Source organism: Chaetodon trifascialis, chromosome 17 (genome assembly GCF_039877785.1).
Source record: "Chaetodon trifascialis isolate fChaTrf1 chromosome 17, fChaTrf1.hap1, whole genome shotgun sequence".
In the NCBI taxonomy this organism is placed as follows: domain Eukaryota; kingdom Metazoa; phylum Chordata; class Actinopteri; order Chaetodontiformes; family Chaetodontidae; genus Chaetodon; species Chaetodon trifascialis.
The window spans coordinates 4783887-4804107 of NC_092072.1; the positions used below are offsets into that span (position 1 = coordinate 4783887).

Sequence of the window (20221 nt, forward strand, 5' to 3'; positions counted from 1 at the left end):
GGGCTGAGGTCTGAGCAGGGCTCCGTCTGGAACAGCTGGTATCCATCTGTGGTTGCAGTTGCTCTGGCTGCTGCTTCTTCCTGCTGCTGCAGGCACCGTGGCTGCCCCGAGAGGACACAAACCAGCCCCCTGAAACCCATTCATGAGCTCTGCTGCAGTCCCACTCTGGGAGTCAGACCGACGAGATAGTGAGGCTCTACTGCTGACGAGCGGCGTGCTCAGCAGCCTTCAGCATGGATATCCTGACAGCCTGGGCTGTCACTAACCCGGCTGTGGCCCGGTTCCTCTGGGTCCTAGCTCTGGTGCTGGCCACCCTCCTGGTCTGGCTCTTCTTCTTCTGCTGCTACAGCTGGAACCAGAGCTCCTCACCCTCCCTGGAGAGGTACCTGGCAGGTATGTGGACCCTGCCCCACCTCCACCCTCCTGTGGGTGTGTGGAGGCCTCTGATAGGCTTACAACAATACTGATGCTGCTCACTGTCAGGCTTGGTTTTACTAGGAGGAACAATCAGTGGAAATGCTTTTTGTTTTTTTTCCCCAAATCCGGTAATTGTAAAAAGTTAGTTTCCTTTCCAAGACTGCAGTATCCACATTTTCCAGAGGGTGCCAGCTCGTGCTGGCTCTGATTCCATGCTGTGGTTGGAACTGCTCTGTTTACTGTTTAAGTGTGCTTTTACCCATGTGAGAGGACACAAAGGGTCTTTCATACTCATTAGTTCAAAAAATGTTTATTTTTGGGTCGTTACTGTGAGCCATCGCAGACATACTTTTCCAGCTAGCTGAGGATGTGAAGCTGCTCTTCAGTGTCGTACACGCGCTGCAGAATGTCAGCTTAATGATATGTCATAAATTTGACATGATGTGACGCCATGGGACAGCATGCAGCTCCAGTGATGGAAATGTGCACGTCTCTGCAAGCTGGATACCTGCACTGAGCAATGACTCAGCACTGTGCTCATTTTAATGCAGTGTCACTTTTACCGCGTCATGATAGTAGTTTAAATTATGACGATTGTGCCACATTTTGTGTTCCTTCTGATGTAATATTTGTTTTTGTTTTTTTTCACAGTGATAGCAAAGCACTCCAAATCTAAAGCTCCGACTCAGGTGAGCCTTTGTTCTGTCTTTCAATGCATAACTTCCTCATTTGCACCAAAAACGTGAACACTTCATGCTCCTTTGTGTTCATAATGAAGTCCTCAACGTGCTGTCTGCTTCGTTATGTCATGAGCACGTCAGCTTGTAATGCCTACTCCAGACTTCAGAGGTCCTCGTTCACTTACACTTCACTCAGTTTCATTCAGCCAGGCTGCAGGTGAGAGGAGCACACAATGCCAGCAAGCCTGACGAGTTCACTGTTACTTATCCACAGTGGTGTGATTATATGTCTGTCAGTGTGTGACACAAATTTAGAGCGAGTTACGTCATCATGCCCGCATAATACAGAGTGTTAGTTGTTTAAATGTCATTTTTAAAGTCATGTAGGTGTGTCATAACGCTTTGAAGAGACCACAAGGGAGGATTTTATCAAGGTTTCATCAGGTGCACACAACACTCCATATCTCAAATGTTAAATATACTTTGCTGCACAGGCTCCCCAGTGCTGTGAGCTAAATGCTAATGTCACCATGCTAACATGTTGATGTTAAGCAGGTGTAATGTTTAACATGTTTACCATCTTAGTGTTAGCATGCTAACATTTGCTCATTAGCACTTAAGTACAGGTGAGGCTGCCCGGGGTGTCATTTTTATCATTAAATTAAGAGTACTGAACAATAAAAACTTTGCCCTGATGATGAACATTTAAAGACTAGCCAAAGTTATTCTAATTTGTCCCGAGAGGAACACAGATGTCTGAACCTCATGGCAATGCAGCAGCCTTTTTTCAAGATACACAGCTACCTTGTGTGGTTATAAATGTTTCGGGACTTAATGTTCCTGCAGTGCAGGAGTGATTCAACTCACGGCACGTCCTGTTTTTACATTAAATGTTCTGTCCCCGTAATAAGGGGAAGTGATGCGTTCAATGTTTCCAGCATGAGCAGCGGTGTTTCTTTATAAATGCAAGAGGAACTGGCATTTTGCTGAAGCACAAAACAAAGTACATTGTTCTTTAACATGCAACAGCTGTGCATCTGCTAAAGTCAGTGTAGCACACAAGTTGTGCAATAAATGCATCGAACAGACCATCTTCAGCTTTAGACCCCTCTTGTCCCTGCAGAGGACGTCGCTGATAGCATTCCTATAAAACCTACGTACTGTAATAGAACCTCTCAGCTTCTGCAGCTTTATCACGCAGCATTTCCATTACTAAGTATACTGCAAGTGGGCTCATGTTATATTGAGTGATCTGTAACTCTACTGGCCTCACTCAGTGTGTTTTGGCACAGGGATTATATGAGTGCTGTTATGCAGTGGAGAAGCACTGTGCAGTCATTGTGTGCGATAAGTTTGAGAGGCTCTCTGAAATGGCACCATAAGTGAAGCCCTTTGTCTGCGTGGCACCGGCACGCCAACAAAGGTCCATTTCCTCCCACTGCAGCCAGTGTGTGGACAGCGAGACGTGTGAGGTCTCCTGTCAAAGAACCAGTGTAAAGCCGTGGCCGTGAGTTATCAGGCTGTCAGTCAAACTCAACAAAAAAATGCTTGCACACAGACAAGAACAAGGGGCTTCAGGTGCAAAAAGATTCATGTTTTCAATGTGCAAAAGGTGACAAAATCTATGATCTACAATCGACAAAATCTAAAAGACCATTTTCCACTTGTTTTGTCAGTCTGACCATTTTTGTCCATGAGATGGGACTGTTGGTCACGGTTACATGAACCTAACACCACTGCACAGAGTCACTATTATTAATGTCTGTCTTGAGGAAGACTTGTTAAATTATTAAATATCAAAGAATGCAACGATGGAGAACAGTTGATCCCACTGTGGCAAAAACTAAACACTGTACAAGCATGCACCTCCATGTCTGTGTTAAAGGTCAAAGTACAATCAATTTATTGCCATAGCTTCTTCAAAAGACACTAATGATCCATGAATATTCCCATCACGGTGTGCTGCTGGTTCAGAGGCCACAGCAGAGCGAAGAGGCTTTACGTTTCCATCTGTCACACTGCGATACGTGAATGATTTCATTATGACTGCGTGTGATCTTCAACCACCGTGTGAAAGAGAGGCTTGTTCACATTTAAAGAATGGAAATGTCACACATTCCATAGGTTTTAATTTATGGCAAAAACAGGTCCACACAGTCACGCCTTTCACAATATTGCATACCTCAGAACTCCTAACAGCTGATTACTGCGTGATAAGATGAGACAGAGCTTTAATTCATCCTGTTCATGACTCACAAAGCCTGCTGAGAGGTGACAGCTATGGGTAGAGAAATAACTACAGTTTGACACATAACAGGCAATACTGTCTGCACATTAGCATTTATAATCTTAAAACATAGCAGATCCTCTCCGTAAAAGCTATTATCAGGATCTCAATTAAGAGCTTTATTTCCAAAAGCTCCATTCAATTATTCACTTGGGTGCAAAGAACTAAGCTGGTGTAGTTCCTGTCCTCTTCAGGGAGTTTCAGCAGCAGGAAAAACAAAACCCCCATTTGTTTACCTGACAGCATTAATCATAATCAGCGTCCTCTGAAGAAGGGGCTTTTGTGCGGCTCAGTCAGTGCGTGCCAGATATCAAAGCTGCTGCTTTCCAATGGTGAGATCTGTAACTGATGAGTGGGCTTCCCTCAAAAGTGAGCCTTAATTTGGAAATAAAAAGTGGATTTTGTTCCACGTTAGTGATGTTGTGTATGTTTGGCAGACGGCCCCTGAAGCAGCATGTTGTGGCTGAAGCTCCACACTGAAACTTTGACATGTAGAAATCTACTAAAAACAGTTATGAGGACAGCTGTTAAGTAATCACAGGCATCGTGTCATTTCAGAGGAAGAAAAAGCCCAAAGAGAAGCCAGCTGTCCACTCAGAGGAAGCGGTGGTGAAGGAGGCTGTGGCCGCTGGACAGGGGCCGCCGTGTCCAGCGGCGAGGAAACGGAGGAGACGACCTCTTAAAGTCGGGATGGAAACTGTGACAGCAGTGAGATCACAGAAGGTGAGGAATGTTTCTCCACCGTGTGTCATCAAACGCCTCGTTTCCTGGCGTGTCAGGACCACTTTCTCCACCGTGTTTGGTTTCACAAGTCAGTTTTTGGACCTTTGAATAAATGCGGGGGCGTTTAAACACCAGAGACGTTCTCTGTTGTCATGTCTGGTGACATTTCACTTACAGGTCTTTGAACTTGAGCTGTTCGTCCACTGGATTGTGATGGTTAGCAGAAATAAGTAATGCATGTTGAAAATCAAGATGAGCTCCAACTCAACCAGCTGGAACAGTAAAACCCTGCTTTAACATCAATGACATCAGGAAAAATAATCTAATGATTCCACATAGGGACATTTTGCATTGAGTACTTTCACTTTTCATTCTTTAAGTACATTTTCCTGATTATACTTTACTAAAGTAACATTTTCAATGCAGTACTTTTACTTGTAACAGAACATTTTTACACTGTGGTATTAGTACTTTTACTTCACTAAAGGATGTGAATACTTCCTCCGCCACTGGAATTTGACCACTGTTGACTGGAGTGTTGTTTGCGCTCTTGTGGTGCTGATATGGTTCTCATGGACTGTTCATACTCAAATGATTTGAATTTATTACCACAGTAATTATAACATGTCTAAACTGAGCTGGAACGTCCTGCAGCTCCCTCAGAGCCCCGCTGCTCTCTGGCTTCATGAAGCACTGGGTTGATCAGATTGACCCTTCAGCACAATGGGGACAAAGCTGGCACAGGCACCGGCATTCAGAACCGATGGCACGCATCCTTCATGAGTACAAGACCGGGCTCAGAGTGGGACCGAGCCAACAGCCCCCGACTTCTCCATACCCGCTGATTTACTCTCCAAGGGGGAGACTAATCATGTAGTAGGACCACACAAACAAGCACTCTATCATTCATGGTGTGATTATGTAACAGCTCAGCATGACAGTTTTTAATTCGACTCATTGCGACTCGGCCCCATTTGGAGCGAAGAAGAAAAACACAGCACAGGATAAACAACTCAGAAGGCAAATGGACTAAATGGAACAGATTTCTCGATCAATAGCTGCTGATTTGCATGTTTGTGACATCAAAGGGAAGGCGGGGGTCAGCTGGTAGACGGCATTCAGAGCACAGTTAATGTGAAGATCTGACACTAACAGCACTTTCTCATATTTACTCTCATTTTTACATGAATCTACATTAATAAGGGTCACAGGAGTCAATGAATTATAATACTATGATAATCATTCATATGTCAACACATGCAGGGGAGGCAAAATTTCATGGCTTTTTCAATGGACTGAATTTGAAAGTTCTGTCTGGATTAAAGGGATTTGTAGAAACTTTTTTTGTTCCATTTAACCCCTAAAGATGCTTTTTGAATGTGTTGTACTGTTGACTTCAAGCTTGAGTTGAAAAGTAAGTTCAGTTTTGTCCAGAAATCCTTTCTGCAGTACAGAGAATGATCATAATCACCATCACAACATCTGTTTCCACATGCCGGACAGATGCTGAGCTCAGCAGTGTGCTGCTGGTGCCTCTCTTATAACAACATCCTAAAGGTGTGAAGTTCAAAGCAAAGGCTTGAATTACACATTATGAGATATGTTTTAATTTGAGTCAACCTGAGCACACAGAAGTCTTAAGGAGAGCAGTCACCTGTTAAAAAGACGTTTAAGTGGTTCAAAATATTATTGATTAAACATTCACATTAAGACCATCTTTCACTGGGATTTGCATTAAAACGCTCACTGGATATAGGATGCATACTGACACATCAGCTTCCCTCAGAGGCTCGACTATCAAGGACAGAACTCAGTCTGAGGGGTGTAACGTGTGAAGAAGCCCCTGCCTCTGATTGCACGCTGCAATCAATTCCACTTGCGCATCGAGCCTGCGATCACATCTCCGCTCCCACCTTCAGCTTCATTCGCGGCTGCAGATGAGCGACAGCTTCCCCGGTGCCGTCGTGCTGGCTGTGAGGCATGCGGGCCGAGGCTGAAGGAGCACATTCCTCCTCCCGGCTCGCTCTGCAGCCCGGATCAGTCCAGGTCTGACCGGCTCGACGCCCCGCAGCCAGGATACTGCAGGACGCAGGCGCGACTCCCGCTGCGGATGCGGATGATGGCTTGGGAAGTTTGAGCGGGTCTGACTGGGACGAATCCGCCGACGACACCGCTGCAGTGATCGGGTTTTTTTTGCGATTGCTTCCTCGGGACCAAAGCAGCAGTCATCCTGGATATTTTTAGCGTGAGTAGACCAGGAACCGGCCTACAGCTTATTTATAGTTCACAATCTGCCGCATCGCGCACGATGATAATCTCATGATTTTAGTTTCATTTGGAAACACGCAGATTATAATTGACCCGAGTGTGTTTTTGTTTTTGTTTTTGTTTTTGTTTTTTAAGCATCATCCTAACCTGTCAGACTGCAGGTGCACCTTTCAGCTCTCTCCTCTCTGCGGCTCAGGGCAGAGAGCCTGATTTCAGGTGTGGCGGCGCAGTGCAGCTCGAAGCGGCTGCGAGCTTGAGTTTTCTGGGCAGGATCCAGACTTGACAGCTTCCTCTGTCAACTGACGATCAACAGATCCACTCCTAATGAAGTCCATCAGCTGTGAAGGGGGGAGACAGACAGACAGAGAGAGGGGGAGCGTCAGTCAGCTGTCAGTGTGATTCACCTACTGTCCCAGTCTATTCATACCAGCACACATCACTTAACTTTCCTCCGTTTCCAAGTCCTGAGTGTTTCAGGAGCACGCTCTTGAATGCTCCTTGGCGTTGCCTGGTAACTGCGGATCACCCTGATGCTTTCAGCTTGGACCGAGGCCAATCAGGAAAAACAAAGCTGCTTTGAATAGTAATAGGTTAGAGGCAGGAGGACGGAGGTGATGATGCTGGTGGAGATGATTATGGCGCATGGTATTACTGAATAGATCAGAGCTCTGCAGTACAGTGATGATTAATTCAGAGAGGTGATGATAAGAGATCAAACAGGCTCTCGCTGTGCTGCCTGCCTGACTAAAGGATTTCAGTTCACATGCATATGTGATAACTTGCAGTGGTGCCTCGAGGCAAACTTGAGATCTCTCCTTCTCTGGTGTGTGTAGGAGCTGTGAATTTTACAGTATCAAACCTCTCCTGAAGGATGCAGCATTGTGCATGAAAGACTGAATCCTAGAATCTGAACAGCAGTATTTGCTGGCTGTTCAAACAGTGGCTAAATGCCCATGTCTCCATTAAGATCAGTCAATGAAGTGCAGCAGGAAAGTGTAATGCATTACAGCTCTACTTTGAGAGACGCTGTTATTAGTTGACGTATTGAGGGATGGCAGAATATGCTGATTTCAAACAGCTGAAACACACGTTTCCACTCTGGTTGAGTAATAATCTGTCATTATCTAATAACAAATGTTATGTGCAGAAGCTCAGTCTCACATACTGAATTCTTCCTGTCCGACACAGCAGCTGGATGAGCTAACTGGATTAAATAAAGGTTAAACAATAATATGAAGAATAGATATTGTTGCAGTACTGCAGTCCTAACAACAAACAGCCAGAAATAGCACTTAGTAAAATCATAACCTGAATGTGATCTGTCTCTGATGCACTGTAGACATTACTCCTGGGAGTTTGGTCCCGTCCAATCAGAGAGGCTGTGGTGGTGGAGAGCATCCTGTGGGCCGGATGGTGACTCAGCTGAAAAAGGAGCTGGGAGCGTGGTGACGTTGCACAGAGCATCTGCAGCACCTGCCCTGCTCCTCACAGCAGCTCTGAATGAGGAGTTTGGTGAAAAATACTTCAGACAACAGTCTGAGCACTGAGCTGCAGAACTGAACGTCTGTCTGAACAGATGCACATTAGACTGAATTATGGAGGCAGTTATTAAATAGTATAATTCATTAAGTTATTGTGGTAATATAATTGCATTGTCATGCTTAAATGTGTTAAAAGATGTCTGACAAGCTAACAATTGTAGTTTTTGCTTTAAATGTGTGAAGTTTTGTCTGCAGTGATCTTTATTACTTTATATGTGTTATTTTTGCATACATTTGCCATAAACTACTGTGATATGTTGACAGAAAAATCATGAAATTGATATCAGCCACCAAAATAAGTACTTGCAAAAGTATTTTTATGATATTATCAAAATCGGCTGTAGCATATTAGCCCAAATATAGCATGATGTGTTACTCTTAAAGTTTTACAGAGGAAAGTTTGGGATGTGGTACAATAGGCGAGGCATTTTCATTCACAGCGAATGCTCTCTGAATTGGCGCTGGAGAGCGTTGCATTATGGGTTGTTTGTAGCTTCGTTAAGCTAGCAGTTCCACGTCTGACCATTAGCAGGCGTTCTCGGTGAAAAACGTATCAGATCAGTTAGTCCAGCTGAAAGAGTTTTTCGCTAACTAATGTTAATGTAAGGAAATTAACTACCAACAACGTCTTAAGATCCAAATGGACTTCACAGAATTGTCTTTCAGGCCGCCAAAAAATGAGCTGTCACGGAAAGTCATGCTAGAAGATGGTGGGTCTAAAAAGACGGTTAAGTTAGCAGTAAAGTTAGCTAACAGTCATTTCTTAGTCTCAAAACTGACTCCTTTCAAAAGTTTGACAGGAGACTGTGAGAAACATGACTGATAAACTGAGGTCTGTTGACAGTTACTGGAGCAGTTTTTTTTTTAACTGAAAGCTGTTAAAATCACCAAACAGGTGAATTAGCATGGTGACTGTCCGAGATGCTAAAATATGACGCTAGCTAGCTAGCTAATTACAAAGACCTTTACTTTGTCACGTTTCTCCTACTGTTTATTCTGTGGTCCTGCAATTAACTTATTTATTTAATTTTATTTTGAATATGTGGTTCATTTATTTAAAGACATTACACATAATTTGAGTTTGCTAATGTTGCCATTTTTCCTTAAAAGTGTTTATCTTCACAAGGCGTCCATGCAAAGTGTCAGAGAAGGACGTTTGTCTTATATTTTGGTCAGTTTGTAATATTTCATAGAGCTTTGTTCTCAGGCGTGTGTCATGAAGGTCAAACAATTTTATTCCTGGAAACACTTAATATTTAATCTCAGTAGCTCCTGTGGTTTGCTTGAAAATGTGGTACACAGGAAAACCACCTGCTGTTGTGATTTCCAGAGAAGAAAACATGAATATTTCAAATCCCTGGTGGTCTGGTACTTCTATCGAGTATTCGGTGGTTGGATTGCCATTTTACAGTAATGACAGATTACAGAAATTATAGAGACACTGTGTTTTTTGTTCTTGTTTTGAAAAGTCCATGTTTCTCCATTTCTACCCACTATGTCCATCCAGACTATGGAGGAGGTGAAGGACAAGCCCAAGAGGAGGCCTCTGGTCAGGGCTGCGTCCGAGGAGAGTTCCAGTGACCTGAGTTCAATAAGTTACTCTCCATCACCTGGAGACACGCTGCCCTGGAACCTGCCCAAACACCATCGCATCAAGCGCTCCAAGTCAGCCTCTGGAGATGTACTGGACCCGGCAGAGAGGGCTGTCATCCGCATTGCAGGTATGTTGTTCACACAGAAAGAATATGGAGGTGAAAGTGTCTGTGAGGGGGGTGCATGTGTCGTTTGTTTAGGTTCTGCCCATTGAAAGCATAAAACATGGATGTAGTCTCCATGACATCACCCATAGGTTTTTGAAAAGCCGTTGTGAAGCGTGATTTGGAAATTTAGCTATAGAGACTGTAGGCTGTAAACATGTTTATTTCTGCTATAAAGTTGGACATTTTAAATATGGGGCTCTGTGGTGATTGACTCACCTTTGGAGCCAGTCTCAAGTGGCCATCCTGCTGTAGTGCTTGTATGCAAACTCTGCTGTAACATTGCTGCTAAGACTGGCTGCTAATGCTGCTACTCATGAAGCATTTTATATGGAGCCTGCCGTTAAGGGATGCATGATATTGGAGTTTTGCAGATATCCAATATGCTGATATTTTCCATAAAGGGATACTCCTCTCAAAACTTGATTCTGCCAAAGAAAAAATTAATATAGGAATGAAAATCTACATCCACCTGTCCCATAATGTAGGATGATAAGTAAATGCAACATGATTCATTCTCAGAGTGAGACAGGAGGCAGGATTAGGCAGCTCAACAGCATTTATTTGGCAGAAAACCCAACGTATATTATATAAGTTCAAAAGTCAGTGTACCCTGGGGCATGTCTATCAAGTACATTTACATACAGCAGCAACAGACACAGATACTGACGCAGCGCAGAGGTTGTGGTGTTGGAAGTGTGGAGATAACATTAAGTCTAGCTATGTGAGCCTTACGCCAACGTTACCCCAGGTTGTGGGTTTCTAATAGATGCTACAAGCTGCATTAACCACCGAATGTGTTAATGCTTGGCTCTTCACTCATTGTTATGATCTGGATGATGGCTCTTAGGATGAACAATTCAATTTGCAGTGTTGAAGGAATGCCGTTTGGCTCCTCTGACAATGAACAGTCTCCACACCACAGACATGCTCACGTTGCAAGCACATAATTTAAGCCTCATGTTATTGGCCCGTCGTACCAGCAGAAAAATGTTCATCATACATACAGTATTTCTTTTTAAAGCCTTTATTGGCCGATACAGATGACATGCCACTGTTATTCTGCATCCCCATTGTCATCCACTCGTCATACTGGCTGTTTTGCACTTCAAGTCTGATGCTGGCGTTTTCTGCCAGTGTTGTCACCTATCGACTCTGCTTTACTTCAAGAGCTCAGGATTTGTTTGTCTATGCCGTCATGCATTTTGTGACTCTTTATCTTGGTGCTGTTCTGTCATTGTGCTCTCGGCAAAATCTGTGGAAGAATAAGCTGCGATGCTGCTGGCTTTTTTCTGTAGCTACAAAGGGTAGCCCACTGATTGTTGGGTTTAAATCAATCCATCTTAATTCAATAGATACTGCATAATCTGCAGTGGATGAAGGTGATTGAAGTGTCACGATCCACTGTTCCAGATTCATATGCACGCTCAACACTATCCCAAAGACTCCTGTAGGCTGTTGAAAGGGATAAAATGTGAACAACATCATTACCTTCTCTCATTATGCTCATTTTATTCCCATGGAGGGCAGTTCAGACTCTTAGGAGTGTCTCTTTGTCTACAGTATCCCTATAAATCTTGTCTAGGTTCTGCAGCTCATCCACCTCTGTTAACACTGACCACTGTGGCAGGACTCAGATGATGCAACTTGCGGCCTCAGCACTTCCTGTTGTGGCTCTTTGCTTCATATTGTCTCTTTGGACCACACCAACACAAACCTCTTTTGCCCCCCTCCCTGGTCGTCTCTGATATTGATTTGATGGGGTGGGGTACTGCAGCAGGATTGTGTGACTCACAGTACTTCTGCAGAGCTTGCTGATGAGCTAGAGTTTAGGGAGATAGTGGATATCAGGTTAATTTATTTCTGGAGACAGAAAGTTTACTTCCTGTAGTGCTTGTGGGTGCGTGCGGGATGCTGATGAAATGTGCAGTATTAGATAAAGGTGACTGTGCCTGTGTTGTCTCGTTGGATTGCTGCCATAATGGCACTGGCCCGATTTATTAGTCTTGTGAGACACAAACGGTTCAAGCTTCAGCTTTGTCTTCCAACAAATGGAGACCATTTGTTATCAAGCTGCAGGCAGTTTGAGAGGCAGTGCGTGTTGGTTGACACTAAATAAGACGTCAGTTAGAGTGCATCAATGTTTTTGTAGCTTTCTAACATGCTAGTTTATTGATCAGCTGTGACTCTTGGCATTTGCTCTGTTGACATCCATACAGAGGATAGCAATAAAGGAAGACAATAAAGTGCTGGCAACAGAACACAATGTCATAGACTACACAGCTCAGCAGAACTGTAGAGAGGAGGGGAGTGATCTTGGTTTGGCATGTCACGTATTGCTGTAGCCATGGCTCCTAACAACCTCCAGGGCCCAGTGGGCCTTGAATGATTGACTGAATGAATCTGTTAGTGAGCTATTTGCTGTACTAATGAGGTCCTTAGTACAAATACTAATCTCTTACTACAAAGGAATGTCATGGCTTTCGAGATTATTAGCCAAAACTCTAAATAACTCAAATAATTAAATTCTAGAATTCTGTTTAACTGTTTGACTTTCCCTCTGGTATCATCCTCAGGTCCACATTTTACCAATACTTTATGATCGAATACCTGCGAAAGCTAATAACATTCCCATCAGCCTAAACTTTGTGTTTAGCACAGATTAACAAACACTATCATGCAAACACACTAAAAGAGAATGGTAACATGGAAACCATCATACTGTACCTGCTAAACATCAGCTCTGTCATTGTGAACATGTTAGCATGCTCACATTTACATTTAGCTTAAAGCACTGCTGTGACTAAGGCTTGTTAGTTTGAAATTTTATTTCCTCTAATCAGGTCTTATTGGATGAAACTAATTAGCCCAAAAATATAGTGTCACAGCTTTGAGAAGGCAAAAATCAAAGTAAAAGCAGTAAGATGTTAACATGCTAGAAAAACCAAGCGAACCAGGTACTCAACTCAGTTTCTTATAATTAAAGTCTAATATTTTGAAGTTTTACTGCACCAGTGATGGGACGTTTTATTGTGTAACTCATTTTTGATTGATCATTGATTACGCTTCTCCAGTGTTACGGCCTAACTGACGCATTGCTAAACCCCTCCTCTGAATAGCAACTGTCTAATAACAGCTTAGTTACTGCAATTTTTTCTTTATGTTGTGGAGTGCATGAGGCTCTAAGAAGAGGGATATTCTTCCCATGGCCTTTTTTTGAGACCAGGCTTTTATTTGCTCATGTCGACCATGACCCAAGCCAATATTGGAGATCTGGCATTTATTTGATGTTTAGTTCTGGAAAATACCGTATATTTTACTGAACCTCCCAATGCAAGTGTTCATCTTTTATGCTCTGTACAGCTGCTCTGTCTGAACTTGCCCATCACATAATATTATGTTGTTCCACAAGACGTAAAGAGCCTCGTTATAGTATTTCACAAACTTTCCTTCTTCTAGTTTGGAGTCTTGCCTTTTCCCATCTTGGGTCTGGCTTAGACCAAAGATGGTCTCTGATGTCCTTCCTTTCCTTCATTTAGCCAGTTTCTGTTATGCCTAATACGCATTTTTTCCATAGATCCAAAGCTCTGGTATGGTGATAGTATGATCACAGTGGTGAAATGGTGAGAGATTGACTGGTTTTTGGTCTGTGGTTCCTGAATACACGCAGTTTTGTTCTTTTTTTAGGTTCTGAACTGATGATCTGTCATCCTGTTTCTCAGTGAGAAATACAACATGACTAATGCTGTACTACAGTGTGGGAGAGGAGTACAGTGTTCTTGCAGTACCACTGCAATCTTGTGTCTTTCCACATTTCGTCCAGGAACTCGGCTGATTGGTGTTTAACTTCACCACAGAACACAGAACAACACAAAGCTGTGAGACGCAATGAGCAGGGAACAGAAAGTTGGCTTTTCTCTTTTGTTTACTGTGAAAGTACTCCTGTTTTGTCAGTGTTGTAACCGTTAGATTGTTCTTCCTCCTAAATTCAGATATCCTTACTTTCTTGTTTTTGTCTTCCATAGTTTACACATCACATTCATGTTCAAACTGTACAGGAAAGCATCTCATGTAAGTCACGATGATAGTTTTCTTTTACTTCTTTGCTCTGTTTTCAAGGAGGTCGAGAAAACGTCACAGGGTCTGCTTGTATCACGTTCAGATAAATTATTCAGAACTGCTTTCATCGTGGGGCTTGGTGCAGTTTTTTTCAGAATATTGAATTGTGGATCCATTATTGATTTCACATTTCACAGTCTTCACTGTGGCTGCTTGCGTCAGCAGTGTGTAACGATATCTTTGGGACCCTGAGACACTGTGGTGCAGCTGACAAATGCAAACCTTTCTTTCCTCCATCTTTCAGACAAATGTGTGACGTTTCTCTCCTGAAGCTTGTCCTGTCACTTCACCCAAGCTGTTTCCAAACAGTGTACTTGCGGTTTTAAGAGATAATGCGTATGATTTTAAAATGAGATGAAAAGTGTCCTACAGTTACATGTTGAGCGCGGTTTACCTCAGTGATTGGACCCCGAGGACAGGGGGATTTGTGCAGTATACAAACTGGACACTAGAGGACAGTATCCAAAGATAAAGTGCACTGGAGCGTCTTCATGAGTCTCTTCTCTCACTGTGCAGTGTTACGTCATGGTGTCATGGTAAAGCATGGTTTCATGATATATTCATTTGATCCCAGGAGGACATTTTTCTCCATGTCCTATGTTGAGTCTCATAGAACAACATGTGTGGACAGCAGTAACATTGAGCTGAGTCAGTGGACAGAGCAGATGTTCAGACTGCAGAAAACAGAAAATTATATGGCTTGTCAGAGTCACTGGCCAAGCAAGGTTAATTACACTTGTTACATTACTTGATGTTCTCTCAAACAGTTTGCAAGCCTATCTTGGTCAATAAATGCATTTTAAAAATTCAGATTTTTAATTTAGACACAGTCTTAAGACAGTTTTCTTACCACTTTGTTTTCTGGTTCAAGTGTAATGTACTTTACTCGAAACTTAGATATTCCCTACATGACATACTTCACATTAAATGTAAATTATAGTTACATTAAAAACTCTTTTTTTGTCTCTTTCTGTCTTGCTTTATTTGTAAATGATGAAATAATGATTTAAATGGTTACCTATAAATAATCTCATGAATTTTATGAAGAAGATGTTAAAGATGCTTCAGATTATAAAGCTACTGTTGATCTACAGTATCTGTTACCACAGTAACTAATTACTAACACTGGAGCAGTAATGCTAATGACACTAATATATAACTTTAGGACACATTATCCTTGCACTGACTACAATTCAACCTTGATCAGCATTCAGGTCGCGAACCTGTAAGCAAGTAACCACACAACGTCTTACAAACACAAATGAGTGAATACATAAAAAGCAGTCAATGGACAGTGAGGGGGAGGTCGGATCCGTCCTTAGATGTGTTGTTATTTTCTTTTCTTTTAGCAGAGAACATAAATTAGTGGCACCGCCTGGGCACAGAGTCTTTATCCTGGTGATGTGTGGGAGGGCTGCTTGGCTCTGCAGTCAGTCACTCGAGCCAAAGCCAGACAAGCAAACAGAGAGACAAAAGTGAGACTTTGTCTCTGAGAGACACCGTCCAGTGGCCAGTGATGAGGAAACAGTGAGATGTTTTTGTTTTCTATACCCACACTGTGGCACAGAGAGATTGTTCAGCATGCTGTGGAAAAACAAATCGTGGAATAAATCATTGAGCCGTCAGTTTTGAATTGTTAAACTGTGAGACTCTCAGTTTTACTGTGGCGATATCTCTAAATATGAGCTGTCAGTGAAGTGGTGGTTTGCCCTGCGCTCCCCAGAGGTGACATGTCAGACTGCTTTTACAGCACGGTGACAAGGTTTTCCTTGATTTTCTGTGGAAACAGTTTGACTCTCTGCAGGAGCCTCTGTTTTCTGTGACTCTTTCATGGTGGCTGTCATGTAAATTGCAGGTCATTTACTCCAAACAAGCCACTGTTATTTTCTGATTTGTAATGATTTTTAGGCCAATATCAAATGTGATACTTGAGGGCTCCAAATACCAACTGTATGGTATTCAGTCATGCTTTATCAGGTATCATTATAATGCTTTGTAATCAGATTGCTCTGTTATATTAAATCATCTGTTGTAGATGTGTCTGTAAAAAGCAGTGGAAGCAGTCCAATAACAGGAGTTTGTAGATAAATGAAGGTTATATTCAATAAGATCAACATTACTATAATTCTAATAATCTTGTGCTTCCACTGTATTCATATGTGTTTATCAGAAACATGAGTTTCTCCTATACACACTGAGGATTGATTAAGTGCTTTACATTCACTTAAACATTGGCTCAATTTATGCACATGTTAATTATGTTTTGAAACTCCTCACATGCTTAGTGGAGATTGATGGCGTCTTGGAAACCACCATGGAACTAGCTGCAGGTGCTGGGACTCATTACAGATGAACACAACATCATCGCAATCAGAAGCTTTTTGCAGCTCATTTTTCGGTCATAACTCACTGATTGAGAAACACTGCACTTAGCTGGGTGTCTCACAGCTGCAGGGCTGTGCTTCAGTACACTCAGAAATATCTCCCACATTCCTGATGTCAAGCTTTTATTTATGTAACTTTTGCAATTTGCAGTTTCATGTGGATGAAATTCTCCCGATCGCTGAGTAAACAGAAACTCCCAGCTGTATGAGAAAGTGATAACACACACGTGTGCTCAGGCTGCGAGGATAGCTGCAGTACTTCTTGCTTTTAACAGCGAGAGTGTAGATGCATTACTGTTCTGACTGATCTGACTTTAATGCTGCATGTTATTCATTTGTGAGATGATTTTTGTGTTGCACACACATAATTACTCACAGTACAAACACCATCAGGTGCTGTTGGTATGAGACGTTCAAACACTTCGAGCTACACGTGTAGCTACAGTAATGGCTTCGCTCTGTCAAGGCGCACCAGCTCCACAGTCTTGATATTTTTCACAGTGGAGATTTTCATATATCATAGCAGGAAAAGCACATGTGATAACATTAATGATGGCTGAATTCAGCTGCTTCACTTTCAGGCTCCTGGTGCTGCGTCTGCTGCCTCACACCGTCACAGCTTGTTGGTCACCTGGAACTGAACGGGCCTTAATGTTATTTGTTCCATCTGTGCTTTTCCTGCTGGGACAAAGCTGAAATCACTCCCTCGTTCACTCAATCACAGTTCTCTATAACACACACTCAATAGATTACGCTATAGTGAGTATTGAGTTGTAATTTTTTACCTCACTGGCAGGTGTAACTGTAGTTTTCTTATCTATGATTGCATGGTGTGGTGTTTAGTAAGTAGAGTACTACATGCAGTATTGACAGAAAGTAAATAAAATGAACAAATTTAATAACTCCATTGCAAATTCCTTCAGCACATGTCACCACTGGAAACTTTTCTAGGGGAACACACATCTTTTTGGAAAAAATTCACACTAACTTTCCTCTGAACTTTTCCGATTTTCCTGTCGGCGGCAAGTTCTCAGTGCTTCTTCCAGGCGTCGCTTCCTTGTCGGAAGATTATGTAGCTGCAGTTGTTCTTGGCACCCTGACAAAGTATTGTCACCGCTTCATAGGAGCGGGTCTGGGATTTCTTAGTAGTAGTTGATCTGTTGACTGTTTCCTTGGCAATGTGGGCTGAACACTCACACTCCTTAGAGGATACAGCCTGTGCACTCACTTGTTTATAGTCACTTGATAAGAGCTTCGGTTGAATTTTCATGTAAATGGGAGGAATCAGAGTGTTTACATCTAAATCAGAGCAGGCCAGTTGATATTGTCAGACTTTAAATGATCATATAAATGCATTATGTTTTGCCTTATGAGCAGAAATGCACATAGAAACAAGTATCATGATGTCAGAAGCACAACTGCCATCACATGGTGATTATTAAAAGCTTCGTCTTTAAGTTTTAGCTTTAAACTCTTTTGCTGTGCTTGTAATTTTCACACATATTTAGCCTAGTTAGCTTGGAGCTGTGTGATCCAGCACCGAACCAGCACTGGTCCAGTGTTTTGTCCTGTACTGAGAGGTGTGGCTCTCTGGCATTTCAGCTAAAAAATCTGCCGTCATGCAGTTTTGGGAATATGACGTGACTTTGAGGAGATCAATGCAAGTGGTCTGGGAGTTTATTTTAAAGCTGTGAATAGTGCAGGATCCACTTGGCGTGCCTTGCCCCGGTTTCTCCAGCAGCAGGAACTCGAATAACCCCACGCACCTCCGTCACTTGTTTTTTCATGGAGTTAGCCATGTGTGTCTCTATCAGGGGTGGAGTTGGTCTGTGCGGTGTGTGTGTTTGTGGGATTTGCAGCTCTGCCTCAACTGCTATCTTTGCGGTGTGGGTTCGCCTCTGTGCCTTTAAGAGGAGGGTCTGATATGTGTGTGTGTGTGTGTGTCTGTGGGTATTTCTCAAGCAGAGGAGGGGAGTGGTGGTGGTCTGGAATGAAATCTACAGCTTTATAGAGGGGATACTGTGATTGAATGTGGGTGAGGAAGAAGGTGGGGACAGACAGATAGGTGGACAGCCAGCCAGGAGGGCTTTTATCAGCACTGAGGGGACAGGAAGTCAAAGAGGGGTGTGCAGTGCCAGTGGAAAGTTTAGGGGAAAGTTTGAAAAGAGAGGAAGGTGCCCAAACCACGACTCATCAGACAGGCCATCATGTCCATGCCCATGTTTGACCCGGGTCAGCGGCTGACAGAGGAGCAGGACTATGTGCAAGCCTATGAGAACGTCAGAGAGAAGTGTAAAGGTAACAGCGCCCCCCTATTCTCTTCTTCACAGCACATATTCAAATGACAACCATGTAGAGAGCATGTTTGAATGGGAGGTTTGGTGTGAGTGAGTGCATGCTTCAGTGAGTGTAGTATGTTGACTGATTTACCAGCATTAATTGGTTTCATATTGATTCACACAGATGCACTTTGCTTCAAGAGGGCCCTCTGTGAGATGTAGAAACAGGAAGTATAATGTTTCTACTGTAGACATGATATTGATATGTGGTCAAACACCTTTTCACAGAGCTGCTGTGGAGACAGAGTCCAGCATCAGATCTTTGCTATTGTCATAGACTGGTGGAAGTGAGTCACACTGGTTTCACCTCAGATGAGTGAGAGTTAAAAGCTGTGGCCTTCAGGTCAAGCAATTAAATATTCCACAAAGGAGTTAAGCTGCCATCTGTGTCCTCCTCTCTGACCTGACAGCCTCCTTTGCATACTGGGGAGTCACTGGTGAGCGCAGAGAGGTGAGACATGTGGCCGTTGGCTGAATGGCACAGGTCCAACATGTGCAGCATGAGTGATAAGAGCTACCAGCCAACAAGGTGGCGCATCAGAGGGACATTCAGCTGATCATGTCTGGGTAAATGCTGCCGTGACCTGATAGTGTTTTTCATTTCAGGAAGAGAACACAGGAAGCCGGATCAACCTCAAGATGTTCCTGAAGCTCGTTTGCTTACTTGCTTCATGAGTCTGAGTTTGACCAATGCAAAACATGGGAGGGATCATCACCTCTGTGCTGCATGAAGCAGCAGGTTGAACTGGTTTTTACACACTGTTCTACTGGTTTGCAATTTTATCCAAGTACAAAGAAGGCCTGACAAAAGGAGGCTTGATCTGTATCAAAAGTAGTGCTGAAACAATTAGCTGATTAATGAATTTATGGCTCGACTTAATGTTTGAGTTTTGACCATTAGTGGCACTTTGGAACATTTTGTTTCATCATCCATGAACGATTTATTGATCGCTGCATTGAAAAATTGGCTGTTTGGGCTTCTCAAATGTTGGCGTGAGACTATGCGTTACTCTTGAAATGAAAACCTGTTTGCACATCTAGACGTTATCGCTTTCTAATCCAGACTAAGATGCTTGAAGCACCGAAACCAGATGTTTTTAGTGAATTGAATTAGTATTGGAGGAATAGGAGGATTTCTGTCAGGCAGGTGTCATGTTGTTCCAGCTTCCTCTTGTTTTAATGGTGAAGGCAGGTGAATAGCAGCAACATCTGGATGTGGTCTGGCCGAGGACACAGGCTGACAGGAACAGCTGTGCTCTCTCATCCCACTGGCCATCCACATACAGAAGGACATAAGCGAAGAAGCAGCTTCCTTTTTGTTGAACCATGACTAGTTTGTTCTGTGCAGGGCTTATAGTGTGTGTGCATGTGTGTGTGTCAGCTAAAAGCAAGGCATTGTTGATGAGGAGCTGCATGGATGTTCCGGTTAAAAATAGCTTCGAAGTAAGAAGAGAAATCATAAATGTGGCCACAGCTTTCACCCCACTTACAACAGACTACAGATCAACAGATCAATAAAGACCAATGGGCCTAGGCTTGGTCTCTATGTTGGGAACAGTATCATTCCATCCAGTCACAACAGTCTAGTAATTTTCTTCCCATGCGGTTGCCCACTGTGCATGTCACTGTGGGCAGCGTTCCCTGCTGTGTCGCTCTGGCACCAGTCTGCTGCTCCACGCCCCTGTTCTAACCTCCAGTCCATCTGC

The 20221-nt window shown here is 43.0% G+C and overlaps 1 protein-coding gene across 9 annotated transcripts in view; it reads left to right on the forward strand.

Annotated features, from left to right (window-relative positions):
- Positions 1-5940: 5940 nt before the first annotated feature.
- Positions 5941-20221, forward strand: part of pleca (plectin a) — a 97143-nt gene continuing 82862 nt past the window's right edge. For 7 of the 9 annotated variants that reach the window (XM_070984211.1, XM_070984214.1, XM_070984215.1 and 4 more), the window contains exon 1: positions 9298-9637. In XM_070984211.1, the coding sequence (XP_070840312.1) occupies positions 9412-9637 (226 nt within the window). In that variant the 5' untranslated portion in view covers positions 9298-9411. Of the gene's footprint in view, positions 6353-9297; positions 9638-18289; positions 18475-20221 lie in introns of those variants that run through there. The other 2 variants (XM_070984213.1, XM_070984220.1) reach the window with 2 other exon arrangements.